Source organism: Parus major, chromosome 2 (genome assembly GCF_001522545.3).
Source record: "Parus major isolate Abel chromosome 2, Parus_major1.1, whole genome shotgun sequence".
NCBI classification, from domain to species: Eukaryota; Metazoa; Chordata; class Aves; order Passeriformes; family Paridae; genus Parus; species Parus major.
In genome coordinates, this window is record NC_031769.1 from 3,070,065 (window position 1) to 3,091,513 (window position 21,449).

The window sequence follows — 21,449 nt, forward strand, 5'->3', positions numbered from 1 at the left end:
TCATACACATCCCCATCAAACTCCCCTTTTTCCTTCCTTGCAATACATTAAATAAGATTTAATTCTTCCCCAGTTTTAACAGCTATTTTACAATGGCTTCTGCAGCTTCTGCAGCTGCTTGGTGTTTGGTTTTTTCCCCAGATCCATGGGCACAGCTGGAAAATTGTCACTGCACATCTCCCAACATCCCAAAGTTTCCCTCTGCAGGCAGCACCGTGTAGTGAGGAGCTGTTGGAGTCTGAGATACAGTGTCTATGCCCTTGTTTTTAATACTTAGTTTTAGAATTCAAATAAACACTGAATTTCATATAATATGAAATTCATGGGCATGTTTTCATGGTGATACATGAGAACAAATGCTAAAGTTAAATTAGAAAAGTGTAAATGTGTAGATTAGAAAGTTTTTTGAATCACTGGGTGAATGGGTGGAGGTTTAGAGTTTAAGGTAGTTTAGAGAACAGAAGACAAGATGGAGGATTTAGGGTGTTGTCTCTTGTCCTTCTTCTTTCTTCTTCATGTTCTTTCCTAGAGGTTTTTGGGTGGTAGTGAGTGATTGGGTAGAAAATGTCGCAGTGCAGCACAAAGGTGTTGGGTCATTGGATCACTAATAAAAATAACTTAGTTGGCACCTGTTAATTGGGTAAATGGACATAGAAAAGACCTTGAAGAAGATCTTTGTTGGCCATTTTACCCCTTTTCTATCATAGTGCACATAGCTCCTTGTACCTTGTAATGCTGATAAGAAAAAATAAACAGCTGAGACCGAACGAGAGAAAAAACTCGCCTCCCGTCTCATCAATCTTCAGTTCAAAGGGAAAAGAACCCAAATCTGAAAGTCCTATAAAGGGACAAGGAGCTGCCCTTGGGACAAGATGAGCTGCCCCTAAAATCCTGATTGCCATTCCCAAGGCAACATTTTGGATTTTGTTAACAGGGGTGCAACAAAAATCCAAGGATGCAAAAGGGAAAAGAAGTCTCATTTCTATTTTTGTATTCCCTAAATGAAATAGCTGCAGAATTCATGTTATAACCGGCAGGTTTAAACCAATGGGAAATAAACTTTATTATTTTTGTACCCATCTATTGCTTTAATTCACAGAAAAAAAAAAAAATCCCTTGAATATTAAAATAGAATCAGCAATCAGCTGGGTAAATGGAATAAATAATCTGCTGTCATCTATTGCTTTAATTCACAGAAAAAAAAAAAAATCCCTTGAATATTAAAATAGAATCAGCAATCAGCTGGGTAAATGGAATAAATAATCTGCTGTGGAGAAGGAAAATGTGTATCAATGCAAAAGTAAAGGCATTGCTTTGCAACAACTCCCAGGGTGTCCCCAGCTGCTGTGCCAAGTGCCTGGACGTGGATTTCAGGGCTGAGAAGAATTTAGATGCCAGACCATGTACAAAGAAATGTGTGGGAAAAGGCAGAAAAATGGGGATGTTTGGTCATCCCTTCTGCGCAATGAAATAACGACCTGAGGCCGTCAGATCCAACTGATGCAATTTTTTAAGGGTTTGAGCTACAAAAGAGATGGAATACACAACCCAAGGTTGTATTCTTTAAAAAATTTCATTTCAGGATAGCTGAAGACACGAAGCTCAGAATTCCTGGAAGCCAAGAGTCAGACAGAGCACCTTACCCTTGGACAAATGGGCCTCACCATCCCAACAGGGTAAAATTTCTTCCTAATATCCCACCTAAATCTCTAAATCTTTCAGTCTGAAGACAACAGCCCCTGTCCCAAGATGAGCTCCAGTCTGGATACTTTTCTGCCTAACAATTTTATTGAGTTTCTTGTGAAATTTATCTTTCTGTAAGGAATCAAGGAAAAAATCTCTGCCTAAACATTCACATGAAACTGTCAGAAAATTGTATTTTCTGAGAATGTGTTTTTTTCTGTCAAATTCAGTTGAACTGATGTACAGCATTCAGGTTTTAAGGGTACAGGGATGATGTGGAGGAAGAGAAAAATAAATATATTTGCATATATATTTTACATAATATATATAATATATATATTAGATTGCTGGCCTTAGGGTATTAAAAGCCCTTCAGCATCTTTCAGCCCATTCCCACTGATGCTGCCTGTACAAAATTCCTGGATCTCCCACAGCTGCTCTGCAAATGAAATGTTCCTGGGAATGCCTACAGCTACAGCCACTCATGGATGAACAGTAAATTCATCATTTTCGGGGGCAAACTGAAAATGCAGAGTGAGAAGGGAGAGTTATTTTAAATGAAATGCAGTTTGTTCACCTGGTGTTTCTGTTTTATTTCAGAGAAAATAAACAACATTCAATGCCCATAGATTTCCCACATCTGTGGTGCTGGAAGAGGTATTAAAATGGATTTAGATTGAAACAACATGAGAATTTAATTGCTGTTGCAGAGCAAATCTGTTATTTGTTTTAAGTTCTTTTAAATAATGGAGAAAATTATCATAACTGGCTAACAGAGACCTAATAACTAAAACTAGCTCAGCCAGAGGGCAGCAGGAAAAAAGAACATTTTAATATCTCTGAGGAAGTGAAAACAACTTGATACCCTTGAGCTTTATCATATCTCTAATCCTATCCAATCTACATTTTGCATTATCAGTTATCTTGCAAGCCTTTAGCAAACAAGAAAGAGGAAAGTAAAGGTCTAAAACAGTTTTATGCCAAATATCAAAAATGGTCAGATGTGGCTCCCAGGGAAGAAAAAACCAAATCTCGGGATTGCCCCTTCCCAAATGTGCAAATATCAGCAAGTGAAGTTGTTGACAAACTGGTTTAGAAGTCTTCAAACCAAAGCAAAACCTGGATTTATCCTAAATAACCCTTCAAAAACACATTTTGGTCACAGATTCTGAGCTGGAGAGAGACTGTGGGGCCAAAATCATTTGGAAAGGGGACGCAGCAGATAAAGAGTTTTCTTCCATCTAAAGCTCTCAGAGAATTAATATTCTCTTGGAGAATTTTGCTCTCCAAAAGGAGCCCACTGAGCAAGAACAGAGAGCTGCAGAAATGTGTTCTTGGGAAGGGCAGGAACAGAAAAATCCTTTATCACTTTGAAATCCTCATGAGAAATCCAGATACAGAGGCTGGAACAGGGAGGTCAGGCACTGAGCACACACAAAGGCTGGGAAATCATCAAACTCCCCAGCACAAATTAAATCTGGATGAAAGATGTTCCTTGAGACTATTTTCCCCCAACATGTTCATTGGATTTACAGTCTAAGCCATACTGATAACAAAAAAAAAAAAAAAAACAAACAAAAAAAATAACAAACTACAAGCAACTGGCATTTGTTCCTTTTTAAAAGAGCTGAGTGTTAAAAAACTGTTTATTATTTCCTGTTATAAGAAAATAAGTATTTAAAAATTTGAGATGGTACCAAAAAAGGGGGCAAAGTGGTTTAAATTGAGATTGGATTCTTTGAACTCTATTGGAAATAATAATTCTATGAAAGTATAACAGAATAATTTTTTTAATGTTGTTCTGTGGGGACAATATTTTTCCTGCTTTGTTTAAAATAGATCTTCTTTGTGTTTGAGGTGTTTTTTATAATGATTCTGAAGTATTTTATGGGTGCATTTGTCATTTTTTTTGTTACCCCAGACACAAAGATCCACTGGCATCTGCCCCCACTCATACAAGAACATACATTTAATTTTCAGTTTTAAAAATGTGTTCCAGGAACCAACAGTAGTAAAGAGCATTTGTGATAACCTTACAAACCACCCTACCAAGATGAGTCATAAAATACAGAAAATTCAAGACAATCAATTGGGCAAGGGTGAGTTACTGTCATCTATTCCCAATGCACATTAACATTTATAAATGCCCAATAAAAATGAGATTTCTAAAAACTAAAGAGACCAAAGTCTAATCTAGGATAATTTTTGAGGGCCCTGCAGTAAAGAGAACATTAGGGGGATTTTTTTAGGATTGGTTATACCAATATCTAGAGGTGTCTATCATTAAGTAGAGAAGAACACAAAGTATAGAAGAACCAAAATTATATATTAATATAGATAAATATTTTAATCTGAGGCCCTGGCACAGGGTGCCCAGAGCAGCTCTGGCTGCCCCTGGATCTCTGGAAGTGTCCAAGGCCAGGCTGGATGGGGTTTGGAGGAGCCTGGGATGGTGGAAGGTGTCCCTGCCATGGAAATGGTGGAACTGGATGGGTTTTAAGGTCCTTTCCAACCCTGGCCATTCCAGAATTCTCTGATTCCCATCCAGACATCCCAGAATTTGGGGGGCTGATCATTGCTCTAAGCAAATCTGACTTACTCAGGTGCAGAACTCAGCTCCAGCACACACAGGGAACTCCAGAGGCAGCTCTGATTCATTCATGGTGTGCTTTTAGCCAAAACTGGTGTTACATGGAACGGAATAAATACATCACAGAGATCATCAGATTTTGGTATAGATGGGATCCGTAGCTCCAAAATCTGCGCTTCCAAGTGATTTCCACATGGAGAGAAAAAAACCTGAGAGAAACCCAACTTTCTTGCCAGGAGCACAAGTTTCCCTGGAGTGAGCACTTCACCCCTTGCCCAGGGAGACAGAGAAGGGTTTGTGCACTGGGGTTCTGTGTCCCCAGGGACTGCAGTGACAGTAACTCGTGGCTTTAGGGCTGGCAGCGCTTTCTGAGGGGCCTCACAGAGGTTAAAGAGCTGCTTGGATAAACAGCCACCTTGTTATTGCTTTGGCAGCCCCCTCCAGCTTGACAAACTCTGCTTTCCCAACCCCTTGGCTGGGCTCAGACGATCTTTGTGTTATAAATCTGTATTGTGATATTGGCTTTCACAAGTATTAGGATGAATATTATATGTTAGATACTTTTTGGCTATGTATGTACTTTTTTCTTGCTAACAAGTTTTAAGCTTAATGGAATCTCCTAAGTACAAAGCAAGGAAACCCCAGAGGGCAAAGACAGTGGGGCCCAAGCTGTTATCAGTGGAAGAACAATGGAGATCAGGCTGTTATCAGCAGCCAGGACCAGGCTGGTGGCAGCAGCAGAAGGATGTGCTGTGAAGCCCAGCTGTCACCAGGGCAGGACGAGAGGCCCAGACTGTTATCAACACTGACCATTTGCAGAAGAAAGGAAACCAAACTCAAAATAATTCTCATCAGCAAGAATAATGATGACCAGCAAAAATAGTGCTGAACGGCAAGAATAAAAACCATACAGAGCGTGTTCTAAATAGGCGGAACCAGGGAGGGGACATGCTAAATACCTCTTGAAAAAGTCTGAATATGCATCAAACCCTCACAGCAGGAGGGGATAAAAAGGGTGTTCCCAAGATACCAGGAGTGTTCCTGGCAACCCACCAGGGCACCCGGCCGTTTTAACCTTTTGCTTTATTTCCTTTGTCTCCTAATTGTCTTTTTGTTTATATTAAACTTTTTATAATTTATTAAGTGAATCTCCTTTTTCACATTTGGAAGTTTGGTCTGCAGAGTTTGTGGGGGCCCTGGGATGAGCACTGACCCCTTCTGCTCCTCCAGGAAGGTTCCCAGCATCATTCCCTGATCCCCAGGCAGGGCCTAGAACCTGCCACAGGACACACAGGAGCAGCAGGGTTTATTTCAAAGACTGGGAAAAAATCCCTTTATTGCAAGCCCTGCTGAGAGGGGCAGGAGGGAATACAAGAGACAAAGCCCTAATAGAGGAATAGTGTTGTAAATGTGACTTTTTCCATATTTTTGTCCTCTCTTCCTGCTCTTTTGCTTCATTTCCCCCTCCTCTCCATGCAGCTTTGGTTGTGCCTCACAGATCTCTCGTTTTCCTGCACAGAAAATCCTCGGGGGCTGCTGACTCAACAAACCCAAGGAATTACAGGCAACACTCTTGCTGGAGACTTGAGAACTATTCCTCCAAGGGTTGGATATTAACAGCTGAGCAACACAAAAAAATCACTGATTCTGATTTTAATTTTTTTTTTTTAATTTTTTACAGCTTCCTTTGTTAAGAACTTTTTCTAATGCCCAATTTGTTATTTGACTGCTCATCCAACCCTCCTGCAAGCTCATGAACGCAAAACCAGCAGGGGAAAAGAAAAACCCCACATTAATTAATGCCCTTAAATCCCTGTTGTCATCATTTTATTTGTCTCTCACAGAATTTTTTCCAACTTCCAGAGGGTCAAAAAAGGGAATATTATCATGTAATATTGGCTGACTGTTTTGTGCCTTGTTTCCTGCTGCTTTGCATTTCTAAGACCAAGATGTCTTGCCTGTCTAAAGGAAAGTTGAGGTAGATACCTGTGTTTGTTCACAGCATTGTGAGCCACATTTTGGTAAAATATGTGCATTTTTAGACTTTTTTCTCCCCCTGCCATTCATCATTTGTGCAAATCAGCTTCATAAACTTAAAAATCTTCAAGACCAGACTGGACAGGGGTCTGAAAATCTTGGTCTGGTGGGAGGTGTCCCTGCCAGGACACCGGATATTACCTGACATTTAAGGTCCCTTCCTACCCAAACCATTCTGTAATTCTATGGAAAACATGTTAAAATTTTAACCAGGTGTCTTTCTTTAGCTTGTGCAATAACCTGACTGGCACTTGAGCACCAACACAATACCCAGGGCTCCCACCACCTTCAGGTGTCTCAGGCAGGTGTGCAAACACACTGAGTTTTCTCAGAAAAACCCTCCTGAGACTTAGAGATAAATCAGGTGGAAATCTCACCCTGAGAGAACTCTGGCACTCTCTGTAAGTCCCTGTCCCACCTGAGTGACAGGACAGCGACCATCAGGGACTTGAAATCCTAATTTTTGTGCCTTTGAAATGTCCTTGAAGTTGGTTGGTATCAAGTGGTTTTGCCACGCTGATTTTCTCAGGTGATTTTTTGTGATACCAGAGTTCTGAACCTGCTCTTTGAAACTGCTTTACCTGGTGTTACACATCCAAAGACTTTGTTTTTCTCTCTTAAACATGGTTTTTAAGAGGTTGCTATTTTCTCCTGATTGCCCCCAGCACCAGCTTCTCCTACAAAATGGAAAAGCTCCAGCAGCATTAATGCCTTGGTTAGCTGAGTCTTTATCTCCTATGGAGAACACTCCCAGCAGTCCCCTGGCTGTGTTTGTATATAAAATATTTATATTTTCATTACATAAATAACAGGGAAGTCGCATGCAACTGTGCACTGTGTTTGAGAAACCTGCAGTCCTACAGAGAGCTTGACTTCTCTAACAGGGTTATGAGATGCTACAAATCACCAGGCAGGTAAACTCATTAAAAGCTCTCTCATTAAACCTTGGAATGGAAAAAATAGTTTGCTTAAAGAGCAGGGACCAACCCAAGCTTTTTTATCTGTGCCTGAGGAGCCTCAGGTTTGGGCTGTGCTTAAAATCATTACAGCCTGGGAGAGAAACTTGTAGAATATTGTCTTGTCTGAATACACTGTGCTTTTAAAAATAACAGAGGCTGAAATGTAAATGATTCTATTTGGAGGCAGCCTGGCCCTGGGAGTGACAGCCAGGGATGAATAATTGCAGATACAGAGAGTTCTGTGCTCTCTAACCTGTCCACACCCTGAGAAGATTGAGAAATATTCCCCCCTTCAGCAAAGAGGGGCTGAGCAAACACTGCAGTTTCTCTCCTCACCTCGTCATGAATTATCACCAGATCCAGGTTTCATCCTGTGCTTGGTGAGGATGCACATCCAAATCTGTGTTTGCCCATCTCAGTCAGAGATCTCACTTCAGTGTTGTTATACAAGAGGAATTTTTGGACTTCTCCTTATTTCTCTCTTTTTTTAAGGGAGAGCATTCTTCCCAGCTACTCAAACATTACACAGACTATTCTACCACAGCAAACATTTAGGCTTAGCAATATTAAATATGTACCCACAAAAAATTCCAAGTATTAGGTGAAGAAATACATCTGATGGAAATATTCTGGACAGTTAAAACACCTGCATTGCAGTTACATTTAAAATTCAGTTCATACACCAAGCCAACTTTGTGAGTCATGAAACTCATTGTTTCTCAAGTACATTTGGAACTGGACAAAGGAACGATGGTTTAGGATCCTTTCTCCTCCATAATTTTATGATGACTTTTGTTAATATTTTCCAATTAAAAAAAAAACAACCTCATAGCCCAGTTTTGTCACAGATGAATGGAATGCAAAGTCAATCAAAATGCCAGTGAAAGTGAATTCAGCAGCAAAAATAAAAAGACATAGTAGAATCCTCAAATGGTTTGGGTTGGAAGGGAGCTCAAACATCATCCATTTCCAACCCCCTGCCATGGACAGGGACTCCTCCCACTGTCCCAGGTTGTTCAGAATTCCTTCCAAAGCAAAGAATGGAAATGACTGGGAAGAGTTGAGCCAGCTGAAAGAAATGGGTTAAAATCAGCTAAAATAGCAACATAGGCATTTAAATCTAGGACAGCACTTAAAATGGCAAAAAAAATAGGAAAACTGAAGAATTCCTCTAAAGGCCTTGCAGGCATCAGGGTGCCTTCAGTGCTGAGGGGTTCATAGGTCAGGTTAATGCAGGACAGCCTGTTGAACACAGGAAAAACTGAACCACCCTTGACTCTGACAGTTAGAACTGGCTTAAAAATGCTCATTTCTAATTAATTCTTTGCAAATTATATTCTTGTTGACTGGTCAGAGCCCATACTTGAAGCCACCTGGAATTTCCCATTCATACTTGGTTCTCTTTTTGTCTTTTCTTGATTTGTTTATGGATGTGGACATCATTTTGGGGGCTTTTGTGGGTGAAATGGGTCTGACCAGATGTGCTTAGATAAAAACAGTATATAAACAGTTTTTTTCCAGGAACTTTGTGGAGTCTAAGATGAATTTCAATTACTCTACATTTTTTAAAAGTCACATCCACTCCCTTAGTAGAAAATTGGAAAATCTGCATGACAGGAAAGTGTCAATTTGAGGTCAGCACAGCACATTAGAGGTGGCTCTCAGGGAAAAGGTGTGCCCCAGTGGAGAGAAATGTGTTACCACAAGAACTGCAAAAGAATCACAGCAAGGGAAGAAACATGAATGACATTATATCATTCCTGAAATTTGGTCTGTGAAAAGAAATGTAGGGATTTAATGTGAAATGAATACTATACACAAATTATTGTGTGATCTCTGTGGTGGGCTCTGTGTGTGCAAACAGACAAATTCATCTGTGTTAAATGGTTAACTTTAATATCTGAATTCCTCTAAAAGGAAAACCTTATAACCATAAATAAGATCACAAACTTTGCAGGAGCAGCAAATAAAAAGAAGAGTTTTTTCTTATTAGCTTGGGTTTGCTATTTGGTATTTCATTAAGAACTGTTCTTTCCACAAGCTGGAGCTGATCACTAATTATCCAGCTCAGCAACCACTGTTATGTCCTGAAACGTGAGCAACTGGGAATTTTCTGTCCTTCTCCATCTGCCAGGAAGGTCACCCATCTGAGAGCTCAAGAGGTTTGTTCATTTATTTCCCTTAATTAAAAACTGTTCACCTCCAAATAACAAGACACCTTCTGAGGGTCTCAAGCTGAGCACCAAAAATCTTGAAATACTGAAGGTTGTTGGTCATTTAACAGAAATTACTTTTATCTTTTGAGTCATTTAATTATTTTGGTTGCAGTCTGAAAAATATGCTTGCATGGCCAGGAATTCAACTTCCCAGTTTCTCCCAGGGCAGGATCCATGTCATCAACACTTCTGTATCAAAAAAACCAACATTTGAATTTGAGCTAAACTCCTTTTATAGTCAGGAATCTCACATGAATATCAGCACCTAAATCAGGTTAAATCTGGGGGTTTTCCCTCTTCCCATTAGCTTAGAGGAAGTTTTCAGTAGTAATTTTAGAGATGTATTATAAAAATTAAACAATCAATTTTTAATAAGCAATCATTTCTGCCTGACCAGAAGTCTAAGGAAGAGTCACAGGGACCATGCTCTAGATAAAAATCCCAAGACCAATTATATTTGTATGTAAAGGACTATATTATTTGAATAAACACAACTGTGGTACCAGTTCCAACCCAATTCTACAGAATTTCACTGAATTATTCCCATTCCCATTTCCGATGTGCAGCGAAATGGAATCAAAGTAAGAGCCAAAAGGAAAGAAAATGCAATTTTTTTGTGCCAAAGTAAAAACAAATTCTGTGTGCTGCCTGCTATGAGACAGGCCACATAATACACAAGAGCAAAAAAAAACTCTGCAAAAACTGCTGAAAGATGCTTTGGTCACAGCACCATCACATTCCACAGCTGTCATTTAAAAATAAAACTAACAAAATGTTGCTTCAAATACTTTCTTTCAAATCCTGACTATTAAAGCGAACTAATGTGAGAATTTCTGTGTATTAAGCAAGTGTAAAGCATTTGCCTGGAAGTTGTAGAAGGCTCTTGATGGGAATGAGCTGGAGGATTTAAATCCTGGTGCTATTTATCACTGAATCCCTGTGAGCAGTGCTCCTGGAGAAGAGCAGAAAAGCACATTTGTGATCAACAGTTTAATACAGAATTCTGCTGAAATGCAACAAGAGGTTCTTGCAGGGCTTGTGTACGACTCCTCACAGCTACAAAAGGGAAAAAAAATATCTTTGTTCAGTGGTTTTGTGGCTGTTATGTGAGGAGAGATGCATCACTGTGTGTAGGGACCATGGAGAGGCAGAATTACAATCCCCAGACGTGTTAGCACGGAGTTATTAATGGAAGAGAACGTTGTCTAGTAAGAAAAGATTTGTGGGGAAAACTAATCCCAGTCATCTTCACAAAGGATATCTTCAGAAAGATGATGGATGGCTTTAAGTGTCTTTAGTATCTTTAGAGGCCCATTTGTATTGTTCCTTAAAATTGCTCCTCTGAAAATGGAGGCCTCCAAAAGCACTGCCTGGAATATCTCGAGGTTTAGGTTTCACAGGGGGGGACGAAGGGAATCTCTAATTTTATCCCTCTGTCTGGAAAAAAAAATATTCTTAAACCAATGGATTTGAAACAGAAGACCCACTATTTTTATTTTTCTTTTTCTAATTATTACTTCATTTTATTTTGAATCTTGGTTAAAAACAGTGAACAAATGCCCTCAAGGGATGGACTTGCCCTTCTCAGGATGAGCAGTGATCACAGTCCTAATCCATTAACGAAGGAGCCTGGAAAAGTCTTAACCCAAACTAAAAGACCACCCAGAAAAATCCAGAATCAGTGCCAGCACCAGATCCTTCCCTCTTGGCAAGGGCTGCCCTTAAGAACATGTATTTATATCAGAACAATGCAAATAAAATCATTTTTTCCTTACCACAGGAAGCAATACGAGGCTGAGCAAGCAGACCTTCCAGTTGATGGCCATCTTCTCTCCTAATTGTGGACAAGTTTTGCTCGTTAACTCTGTGATTAGGAGGGAAGCACAGGCTCTCTGCAGATATTTTGGTTGAGGTCTTCTCGTCAAGGCTCAGATCTCTGCAGCAAAAGAGGAAAATAATTATAAACCATGGAGAGAATGAAAAAGAAATGGACAGAAAACAGAGAACCCAACACTTGAAGTGGGAGTTGCACTTATTAGAGATCAACCAGCCTTGCAGATATAAAGGTGGTCTTTTATTGGTCTAATTAAAAGGCAAAGGACTTTGTAAGATCAGTAACATGTCAAAGAAATGCTAGAATGGGTTCTGTAGCTGCAAACACCTAAATTGAACCCAGGAGAGAAGGAAGGGTGGATTATTTTGAAGAAAAAAAGACCTGTCTGCTTCATCTCTGAATCTGTGGTTCACCCTTCATGATTTTCAGTATTGTCTTAAAAGCAAAACTGTCTGGGGGCTTTTTAGGGGTCTGGTTCCCAAAACAGTTTGTCCAGATATCAAAATCCTGGTTATTACCAGACTTGTTAATAACCTGTTAATAAGATTGTTAATGACCTCTCTGAGAACTTGGGAGTAGAGGGGCAAAGGAATGAATTGTAGTCTCAGGTGAAAGATTCACCCAGGACATAATCAGGAATGATTTATATGAACAACAATGTCACCCATGTCTGTGACTTCCACTGCTTGGCCTCTGCCCAGAAAGGATTGAAGACTTGGGGGAAAGGTGTTTTGAGATTCAGATTTATTTTTCATTACCCTAGTTTGATTTGTAAAGGAGTGGTTTGTATAAGAACTTTTAGAACCAAAGGACACTCGGGTTTTTATACTGACTGCAACACGCTGCCAGGACATCAGCATTTAGAAAGGAGAGAGTCTTTCAATTAAAAAATAAAGCAGGAAAATTAATCTCTTTCTAAATTTTGGGAGAACAATGATTCATGAAATTCACTCTAAACTGATCTGTTTTCTTCTGTCCTCACTTGATCAGTCACTCACGCTCTGTTCTGGCACTGAATTTAATTACTTAACTGCATTTCTGATGGTTTATCAAATAATGAGCAATTGATAAGATCTCAGCTGAGGAGGACAGCAAACATCCCTGGTGACATTCAGCCACGAGGACTTGGAATTCCATTAACAGAAGCAAGACAAAACCAGACAGACGCATTAGCAGCCATTGGATTTGGAATTATTTCCTGATCTTTTGCACTCCTGTGTGCAGCTGGGTCCAGGAAAGCCAGAGAAGGATGTGGAGGTTGTATTCTGTCCTCTTATTCTGTCACTGCAATGCATCAGGAGATGATCAGGATGCAGTGGAAGGGTGGGAGATGCCTGACTAAAAGATGGACACATACAGATGTCCTGGGGGAAAGTGGTGACTTTTAGAGCACATTCTTTTGACTTTAACCTGGCAATCCCGAGGTTTGAAAAGTGGAGGGTTGTTGTTTTCTGTCTTCTCTGAGTTTCAAAGGAGCTTCTAAACAGACAACAAGAACATCTGCAAACCATTTTGTGGCTTTTCTTTCACATATTGCAGGGAAAATAAAAGAATCTACTTCATATTTTGCCTTCAAGGTAGTCATGGAAACCTGCACCAAATACTGGGCTGAGGCCTTCATGTCATCCACAGAGACTGGAGTGTTTATTAGGGAAAAACAGCTACCACAACTGCCCTGGACCTGCATCAGAGCCTTTTCTATTGCTGAGTTGTTCCTGGCATGTCCACCTACTACTAATTAAAGGCTACTTATCTCTATTATCAATTAAAGGGAAGTTATCTCTATCACAAATAAAAGCCCAGCTACCTCCTCAATAAGTACTATCAGCCATGCTATGCTGCAAAAATAAACCTTTTTTAAAAACATAGGTAATGGTGATAAAACATTACCATTCAGTACAGAAAAGAAGAAATAAATATATCACTATTGGATTTGGAAGGGAAGCTTGAATGATTATATTTTCTTCTGATGTCACTGGTTGATAAATCCTGTAATTTCATTACTGATGCTTCATGTTGTTGTTTTATCTGCATCTGCCACTGTAATTAAAATTAGTGAAGTCAGGAGAGCCAATACCAGAGGGGTTGCACCTTTCAGTTATGGACAAACAGTTCCTCAGAATAATATTCAGTTATCTCTGGTGAAACAGAAGGGCTGTTGAAGTGTCTGAGAATCTGAAAATCAGCTGATTGTTGCCAAAACAGAATGAGTTTCAGGGGTTTATTTCAAGCATGGCTGATACACAGGAAGAAAGAAGAAAAAATAAAAAGAACAATGTTTTGGTCACCTAGTGACTTAAGAAAATAATTCATCCCTTCTGAAGGTGAATTTGTTTGTCCACTGGAAATGCTTTCAGTGCCACAGCAGATTCTTTATGGAAGTATCTGAGTTGCTCCAAGGGTAGGTTGGAAAAGCTCTGGCAAAACTTGTTCTGCTGCAAGTGCCCATTTCTTTCTCCATCTAAAAAGGTCTCTGGAGGCTGGTGAGGACAATTCCTCCATGAGAAGCCCAGAAGTGTCAACTGCACAATCTGATGTCACCAATGAACAAAACCACATAGTGAGACCTTTCTAGGTACGATGGGACTGCTCCCAGGGAGGCATAAAAAATGTAATTAATCACTGCTCAAAAGGGTAAAAAGTCCCCGTATCAAATATGGGTAAACTTGTTACACAGCATCGCAGAGTGTACCCACTGGATGAATGAAATGAGAATTTTTTTGATAATGAAAGAGGATTTTTAGTGGCTTTCCAAGGCAGTTACGAGCTCTTACTGAGATCTCACCCAAAAGAAACCACCTGATCTGCTGGGCTCCTGGTTGTGGTCCTCTGGGACGTGTGCCAGTGGTTTGAAAGGAAACCAAGACATCTCAAAGCTGACCCACAGTGGTTTAGACCACTGATGATCTAATGGGAATTCATTACTTAATTCACCTCACTCCAGGGTCCAGGCAGGGCCTCCCACCACATCCTCTTCCTGCCCCACAACCAAGCTACTTTCAGATTTCAGTGGAAATGTGAAAGCTTCTGACAAAGTGCAGGAGAAATTGAGGTTTTGCAGACTGAATACATGTCAGGAAAGTCAAACACCCCATGTCCAGTTACTCCAATACTTCTTAGAGACATGAAGGACATTTCCCTATGAAGAATAAACATGAGTGGAGAATTACTGGCAAAATATATGAACATGTAATAATCATAAAATCCTAGAATGGCTTGGGGTAGGAAGGAACCTTAAAAATTGTCATTCCAAACTCCTGCCATGGACAGGGACAGCTTCCACTAGAGCAGATTTCTGGCCCTGGACACCTCCAGGGATTGTCAGTCCACAGACTCTCTGGGCAACCTGTTCCAGTGCCTCACCAACATCACAGTAAAGGACTTCATCCTAATATCTAATCTCAATCTACCTTCCCTCAATTTAGAGCCATTCCCCCTTGGACTTTCATGACATGAAGAATCCCTCTCCAGCATTCTTTTAACCCCCTTTAGGCACTGGAAGGTGCCCTAAGGTCTACCTGGAGCCTTCTCCAGGATGAGCAGTCCCAACTCTCAGCCTGAATTCACAGGAGAGGTGTTCCAGCCCCCTGCCCAGCCCTGGCTCTCCTGAGGGCTGGAACACCTTTCATTATACACCCAATATTTTTCTATCTTTAGGCTCTCAATAAAAGGTGCAAAGGCCATTGCATTCTATGATTTCCCTCCTGCAAATTCCCAAATGTGGCATTCCAGCTACATCATTTATTTAAAAGGCACAGTGCCCCTTCCTCATGTTCCTGCTCACCAGCTATGAGCAGAATTGGGCAATCAACCCCTCAGTGACCTAGGACATGTCTCCTAATTTTAGAAACCCAGGAGAGACATCCTCACACATGAGATCATTGTCGAGTCTCTTTTTATATCAACAGAGAGAAGCAGACGTGAAGAAAGTGTTTTGTCTGACCTATTTTAACCATCTCCTTCAAACTTCCAGCTCCTCTCCCAGAGTGTAAAGGAATTCTGAACAGCCAGCTTGTTTGTGGACATCTACACTGTGGATATCTAAAGCTGGACAGAATGACTCCAGCTCCAGTCTGAAATATATGGATCAGCAATATGAAACCCAAAACAGCAAAGTTTCACCTGCCACAGGGGACTGAGGAGGAATTTGATTGGTTTAGGTGTCAATAAATTGATACTTGTGTATTTAAGGCAATGGAAAACCTAAAGGAAGATTTAACACCAGACAGCAACAGCTCTAAAGCTTTCCATGGATAATTCTCCACCAAGAGCAACCTTATTAAGGCAAAGGAAAAGAACATCATGATCTTTCCACTGTCTTTAATAAAGTAGTTATTATTTCTTGAAGTTTAAATATTTTGGGTTGGTTTTCTTTACCTACTTTCTAAATTTGCTGAAATTAAAGCTTCTTCATGGGTCACAGCAGTTGAGGGTCTGACTCTACTTTCTTTTATAAACCAAGATGACTTTTATTTTCCCCTTATGTACTTTACTGGGAAAGTCCCTCAAGTTTTCACTCACCAAGTCTGCTGTCAATGACAAAACAGGATTCAAAGGGTCATTACATCAGGAGGTCTAAGAGCTGGATTTTCAGAAAGGATTTACTTCTACAAAGGACAAAACCCTTTTCAGCTGCACATGAATGTCTTGAGGGTCTCAGGCAAAAATCCCAAACCTTTGCCTGAAAGAGCTGTCAACAAACAACGTGGATTTTTTTTCCCAGAATGGTCCACAAGGATGGATGGAGGCTGCCCATTGCTCTAACATGTGATCTGATGTGGGAATCATAGGCTGAAAAATATCCATTTGTGACAGTTCCATTCAGGCAGACCCTGCTGGCATCCAGTTTTTTCACTATGCAGGAAAATTGCTGCTTAAGAAAAAAAAAAAATGAAAAGGGAGATGATACAGCACTAAAACAATTTTGGATATATTTAAAAGAAACAGATTCAGCTGCTGCCTGGCTTAGGCATTTCAGTGTTAATGAATATCCAAGTCTGTTAGCAATACTCAGTAATGATCCTTTTACTTTCTGGAGGAATAGGCTTATGGTATTTTCTTTTCCTTGCATAAAACTCAGAAAACACCTGTGAATTTTACTAGAACTCCCTTTCTAAAAGTGAAGATAAAGGTGTGATTATAGAAGCAGGAAATTGTAAACTGCAGATGCTGAGACTCCCACACGAAAATGAGAGCTTAGGTGTCCAAATACTTCTATATGAAGTAGGATTTCCATTTTCATTTACTTCCATGAGGACTTGTGTAGGAAATAAATCGAAGCAACGTGATTTTGCAAGAAGAATGACTGCCAAAGACGATTCACAGAATTGGGGGTAGAAAGGACCTCGAGATTCTCTAGTCCAACTCCCCTGCTCAAAGCAGGGTCAGCTACAGCAAGTTATTCAAAACTTATTTTCAATCAGTTTCTGAATATCTCAAATGTTGAGACTCAACAATTTATCTGATCAACCTCTTTTAGTATTTGACCATTCGAACAATAACAAAGTGTTATCTTAAATGATCTCTGAATTTCCTGTATGATTGTTTGTGCTTGTTGCCTCTTGTCAGCGCAGAGAAGAGCCTGGGTCCATTTTTCCTTTGCACCCTCTCATCAGGTATCTCTACACATTGATAAGATCCCCCTCAAATCTTCTCTTCTCCAGGCTAAACAGCCACAGGTCTCTGAGCCTCTTCTTGTAATTCCTTAATAATCTTTGTGGCTCCTTGCAGAACCCACTGTGTTCCTGCTCTCTCAGCCCAGCACTGGACCAGGCACTCCAGGGCTGAGAGAGAGGAATTATCACCTCCCTTGACGTGCTGCCAAGGCTCTTCCTCATGCAGCTGATGATGCTTTTGGATTTCATTGCCACAAGGGCACTTTGCTGGCTCAGGATCCACTTTGTGTCCACCCAGAGCTTTAGGTCCTTCTCTGTAGAACTGCTTCCCAGCAGCTGATTCCTTGTGCATGGAATTATTCCTCTCCCAGTGCAGGACTTTGCATGGCTCTTTCTACTTCATCCCTCTGCCTATTTCTCAAACCTCTCTGGTTCCCTCTGAGCAACAGCACAATCAACCTCCTGGTCTATCCTGGTCTTAAATTTGTGTAACCTTCACCCTTCTGGCAGGTGCACTCTGTCCCATCATCCTGATCATTAGTGAAGGCATTAACCAACATTCCCACATCAAAAAGGTCTTTATAGTTCAGCCCAGCCTGCCCAGGCTCTCTCCACAGTCCGTGGAGATGTAGGTAACCTCAGGGAACAATTTCTATATCCCAAACCTTGAGCCTTAAGGCCAGGTTGGATGGGGATTGGAGGGACCTGATGTAGTGGAAAGTGCCCCTGTCATGGCAGGGACTGGATGACTTCTTTTAAAAGGTCCCTCCCACCTCAAACCATTCTATGGCTCTCTGACACTATGCCTAATTTTGGACAAAGTGAATTCCTGCTTTGCAAGAACCAATTTTCTTTTTTTCTGTTTGCTCAGGCCTGATGAGGGCAAACAGAAAATCCCATTCCCAAAGTTTAAGACACCAAAGCATTAATGGTAAGTAAAACAGAGCCCTGACTTCCCTCCATGTTGCAGCCTTTTCTTACTTTCAATGCTATCTTAGTTCCTTTTGTTAACACAGCCCAATAACTTCCATGTATATTTTATTTCAGCTATCCCACATTACAATTTTGGTGGAGTGTTCGTTTCTGGGGTTTTTTTTTATTATTTTCCTGTGAGTGGTTTCAATTAAATTGAAATTCCCTGAAGATATGAGCATCATAATTTGTCCTTACAAAGTACACTCCTTATCACTTCTGTATAACCTGACAGCTCCTGCATTTTGTAGTCCTCTAGCTTTATAGAATTTTCCTAATATATAAAAAAACCCCTAAAGCTATTCTAAAACAGATTTTAGTAAGTGTTGCTCAGCCAATTCAAGAAAGATATCCAAATTTACACTATATGAAGATCTGATTAATTTCTTGACTACCTTCAAATTATCAAAAACTTTTTGAAAGTCCTAATCCTCTATATCCCTCCCTTCATATTTGTGCTCATAAAGCCCAGCCTTTCCTGAGCTTTGAAAGTTTATGCTTTTCTGGGACATATGTATAAAACTAAGCAAGATTTGATATTTTGTTTTAAAACAAACTCCATTTTAAATGCCTGAGTTTTGTAAATAAAAGAATTTCTCACAACATAACAATTATTCTCCATCCTATTATGCTGCTTCACCAGTACAGATATGATGAAATATTGAAGGTTAATGACATCTCAGTTGTGGATATCTGAGTATTTTGACATTGTAATAACTTTGAATGTCTGTTTGATGGAGGTGCTGCTTCAGGCTCTCTGAAAATTCAGGTGGACATGAGTGGGTCATGCATCCAGAGGTCAAGATTTTCTAGCTTATCTTTGCAGTGATGGACTCATGATAGCAGAGGCTGTGGAACACAATTCATCCCTCCCTGGGCACAGAACTGCTTTTCTTGGCAGGTCTCCCACATAACATCATCAATAAAATTCTTTCCTTGATTGGCATTATTTTCCCTATTGCATTATCCATCAGATTTATTGTGCCCTGATGTTGCTGATGTCCCCAGAGGCCTGGTGAAATGACAAAACTTCTTAACTAAGGACCGTAGACGCTCCAGTGCAGGGAAATAACTGCAAAACACCACACATTCAGGAAGCATTAGGCCAAGCAAAAGAAAATAATCATGTGAGAATATCCCCCTTTTCACAGCAGATCAATTATCCTTCTTGAGCATCTGTGGTATATGTGATACTTCACTGCTAATATGAAATTAATACTGGGATCATAAAGATAACGATGTGCTGCTCCATTCCAGCAGGGCTTTAAGTGCTGCTTGGCGAGGGCCCTCAGAATAATTACTCCACAACCAGGAAAACGCGTTCTCTACCTGGCAGATCAATGCCAGAGCAGGAGCTCCTTGGTTAATTTGCTTTCCTTGACTGGTGGTTTGCATTTTCTGCCCTGGCTGTAGGTGTAAATATTGTTTTTCATGGTCGCACAGGAGGTTGTAAAAGGCTGTAAACAGTCCAGCAACCTGTCCTTCAGGCTCTGCTTTGAACCTGCTGAGCACATGTGCAGCAGACATCTCTCACAGGCAGAGGAAAGAGTAAGAGCAGAGCAGAAAATGCAGCTCTGGACCAGAGCCTTTTATTCCCATTGTCTCTGAGGATCTTCCAAAGTGCAGGACTTGGACTGTACCTTCAAAACCATTCCTTAACTCAAAATATTCTATTTATCAGAGTCTGGGGCCACTGTTAACACCCTCAATTAGCCCTGCTGATGTGCTGAGCTGATTATCTTAAGATCAAACTGCCATTATAAAGCCACCTTTTCTCCCCAGGCTCCACACAAGGTGCTCTCAGCTGTGAGGAAATGCCAAGAGTATCTTTAACAAAACATTCCACAGTTCATTTAGCAATCCTGAGGAGTGTTCCTGGAGCTGGTGATGGACCCAAGGGCAAGATTTCAGTCTTGCAGCTCCAACAACAAACTCTTATCACCCCTGGGAAACAAGACTAACCTTTCTGTCAGAGAGCAGGACAAAAGTAATAAAATAGGCAATGAAATGGTGTAATCTGTTGGTTTGTAATGTGGTGAATACAATGAGATTGTATTTCCTGATGCCAAAGGCATAAATACAAGATGGTGTGAAGAAAACAGTCTGATATAAACCTGGTATTGAGAAAAGGGTGCTTGGGAGTCTGGAAAAGTTGCCAAGTTGTTCAGAGAGGATGATCAAATGATCTTTCTTTGCCTCATGTGTACAACTCCTTGGTATTTTCCTGTGCAAAGTCAGAGGCGTTCTGGATACAGCAGCTTGTACATCACTGAGCATTCTGAGTTGACAATCTGTGGTGATGGCCCAGATGAACATCCACACTCCTCCTCTACACTTCTAATCAACAGCAAAAGTTTCACGGGCCAAACTCCAGCCCATCTCGATAAAGGGACAGATATAATATGTTTCCCAACTTCTCACTGGGTAGAGAAAAAAATACTTCTATTATTGTGATTCCTCAAGTGTGATTTGTCAAAGAAATGAATCCCAGAATAAGCCTGGGGCTACAATCTTGTCTCTTCCATTCTCAGGGAAGTGAAAATCCCTTTTTTGTTTTAACAGTTTCAGCTTCTCTACCACACTGAAAGATAAGGTTAAGACACTGCATGAGCACTTAGAAACTGTGTAATTTTCTTTTCCTCCACATTTCCTATTGTCCTCCTTCGCTATTGCATTTCTGACAGCCTGGGCTCCCAGCTGTGTCCCATATTGTGCTTAATAAACTCATTACATTTGGACATTATTAGGACCTTCCACAGCACGTGTTCCTGCAACACCAGGGATGGAATCCAAGGCACATAAATCTGTCTGTCTGAAAGGGAACCATCTCTATCCACGCTGGTTTCTCTCAGCTGCTTCCACGGTGAATGGAAGAAATTGCCCTCTGCAGCACACGGCTTTGCCTTGCTCCCAGACAATGTGCTACTCATCTTGGCAAACAGAGGGGTAATAAAGCACAAAATCAGTGTGATCAGCTCAAGAGAGCCTGTGTGGAATAGGCACAGCCCTGAGAACAGCATAAATATCAAATTAAAGAGGAAAAAAAGAGATAGAAATCAAAGTCAGTGTTGGGTCAAGAGGTTAAGCTGGAAATTGGAAGAACGCTTTGGACCATCAGCAGAAAAAAGACCGGAATGTGCCTTCCAGAGAGAGGAGGAAAATAAAAACAAAATTAGAATTTTGAGAGGACTCCATATAATGTGGATATTTGTAAACCAATTTCTCTGACACAAGAAGACACTGCAGTGTTAATAGATACAGATTCCCAACCTTCCCAAAGGCTCTGATTCAAAGCTGGATCCCACCTTTCTTCTTAAAGCACGGAGTAAACTCATGTCTCTGCAATGAGGAAATCTTTGATGAGGAAAAATGCATCAGTGGAGGTGTTTCAAGGGTGCATGGATGTGGCACTTTAGGACAGGGTTTAATGATGAACCTAGAGATGCTCAGCTAATGGTTGGATTTGATGATCTTGGAAGTCTTTTCCAGCCTAAAAGATTCTATGGTTCTAAAAGCTGTGACACAAAAGGCAGTCATAGCCTG

At 40.5% G+C, this 21,449-nt stretch overlaps 1 protein-coding gene across 10 annotated transcripts in view; it reads right to left on the bottom strand.

The window, feature by feature from the left end:
- ADCYAP1R1 (ADCYAP receptor type I) overlaps positions 1–21,449 on the bottom strand; it is a 141,945-nt gene that overhangs the window by 98,990 nt on the left and 21,506 nt on the right. For all 10 annotated transcript variants that reach the window (XM_015619634.1, XM_015619633.1, XM_015619631.1 and 7 more), the window contains exon 3: positions 11,261–11,421. In XM_015619634.1, coding sequence (XP_015475120.1) covers positions 11,261–11,311 — 51 coding nt within the window. In that variant the 5' untranslated portion in view covers positions 11,312–11,421. The remainder of the gene's footprint in view (positions 1–11,260; positions 11,422–21,449) is intronic.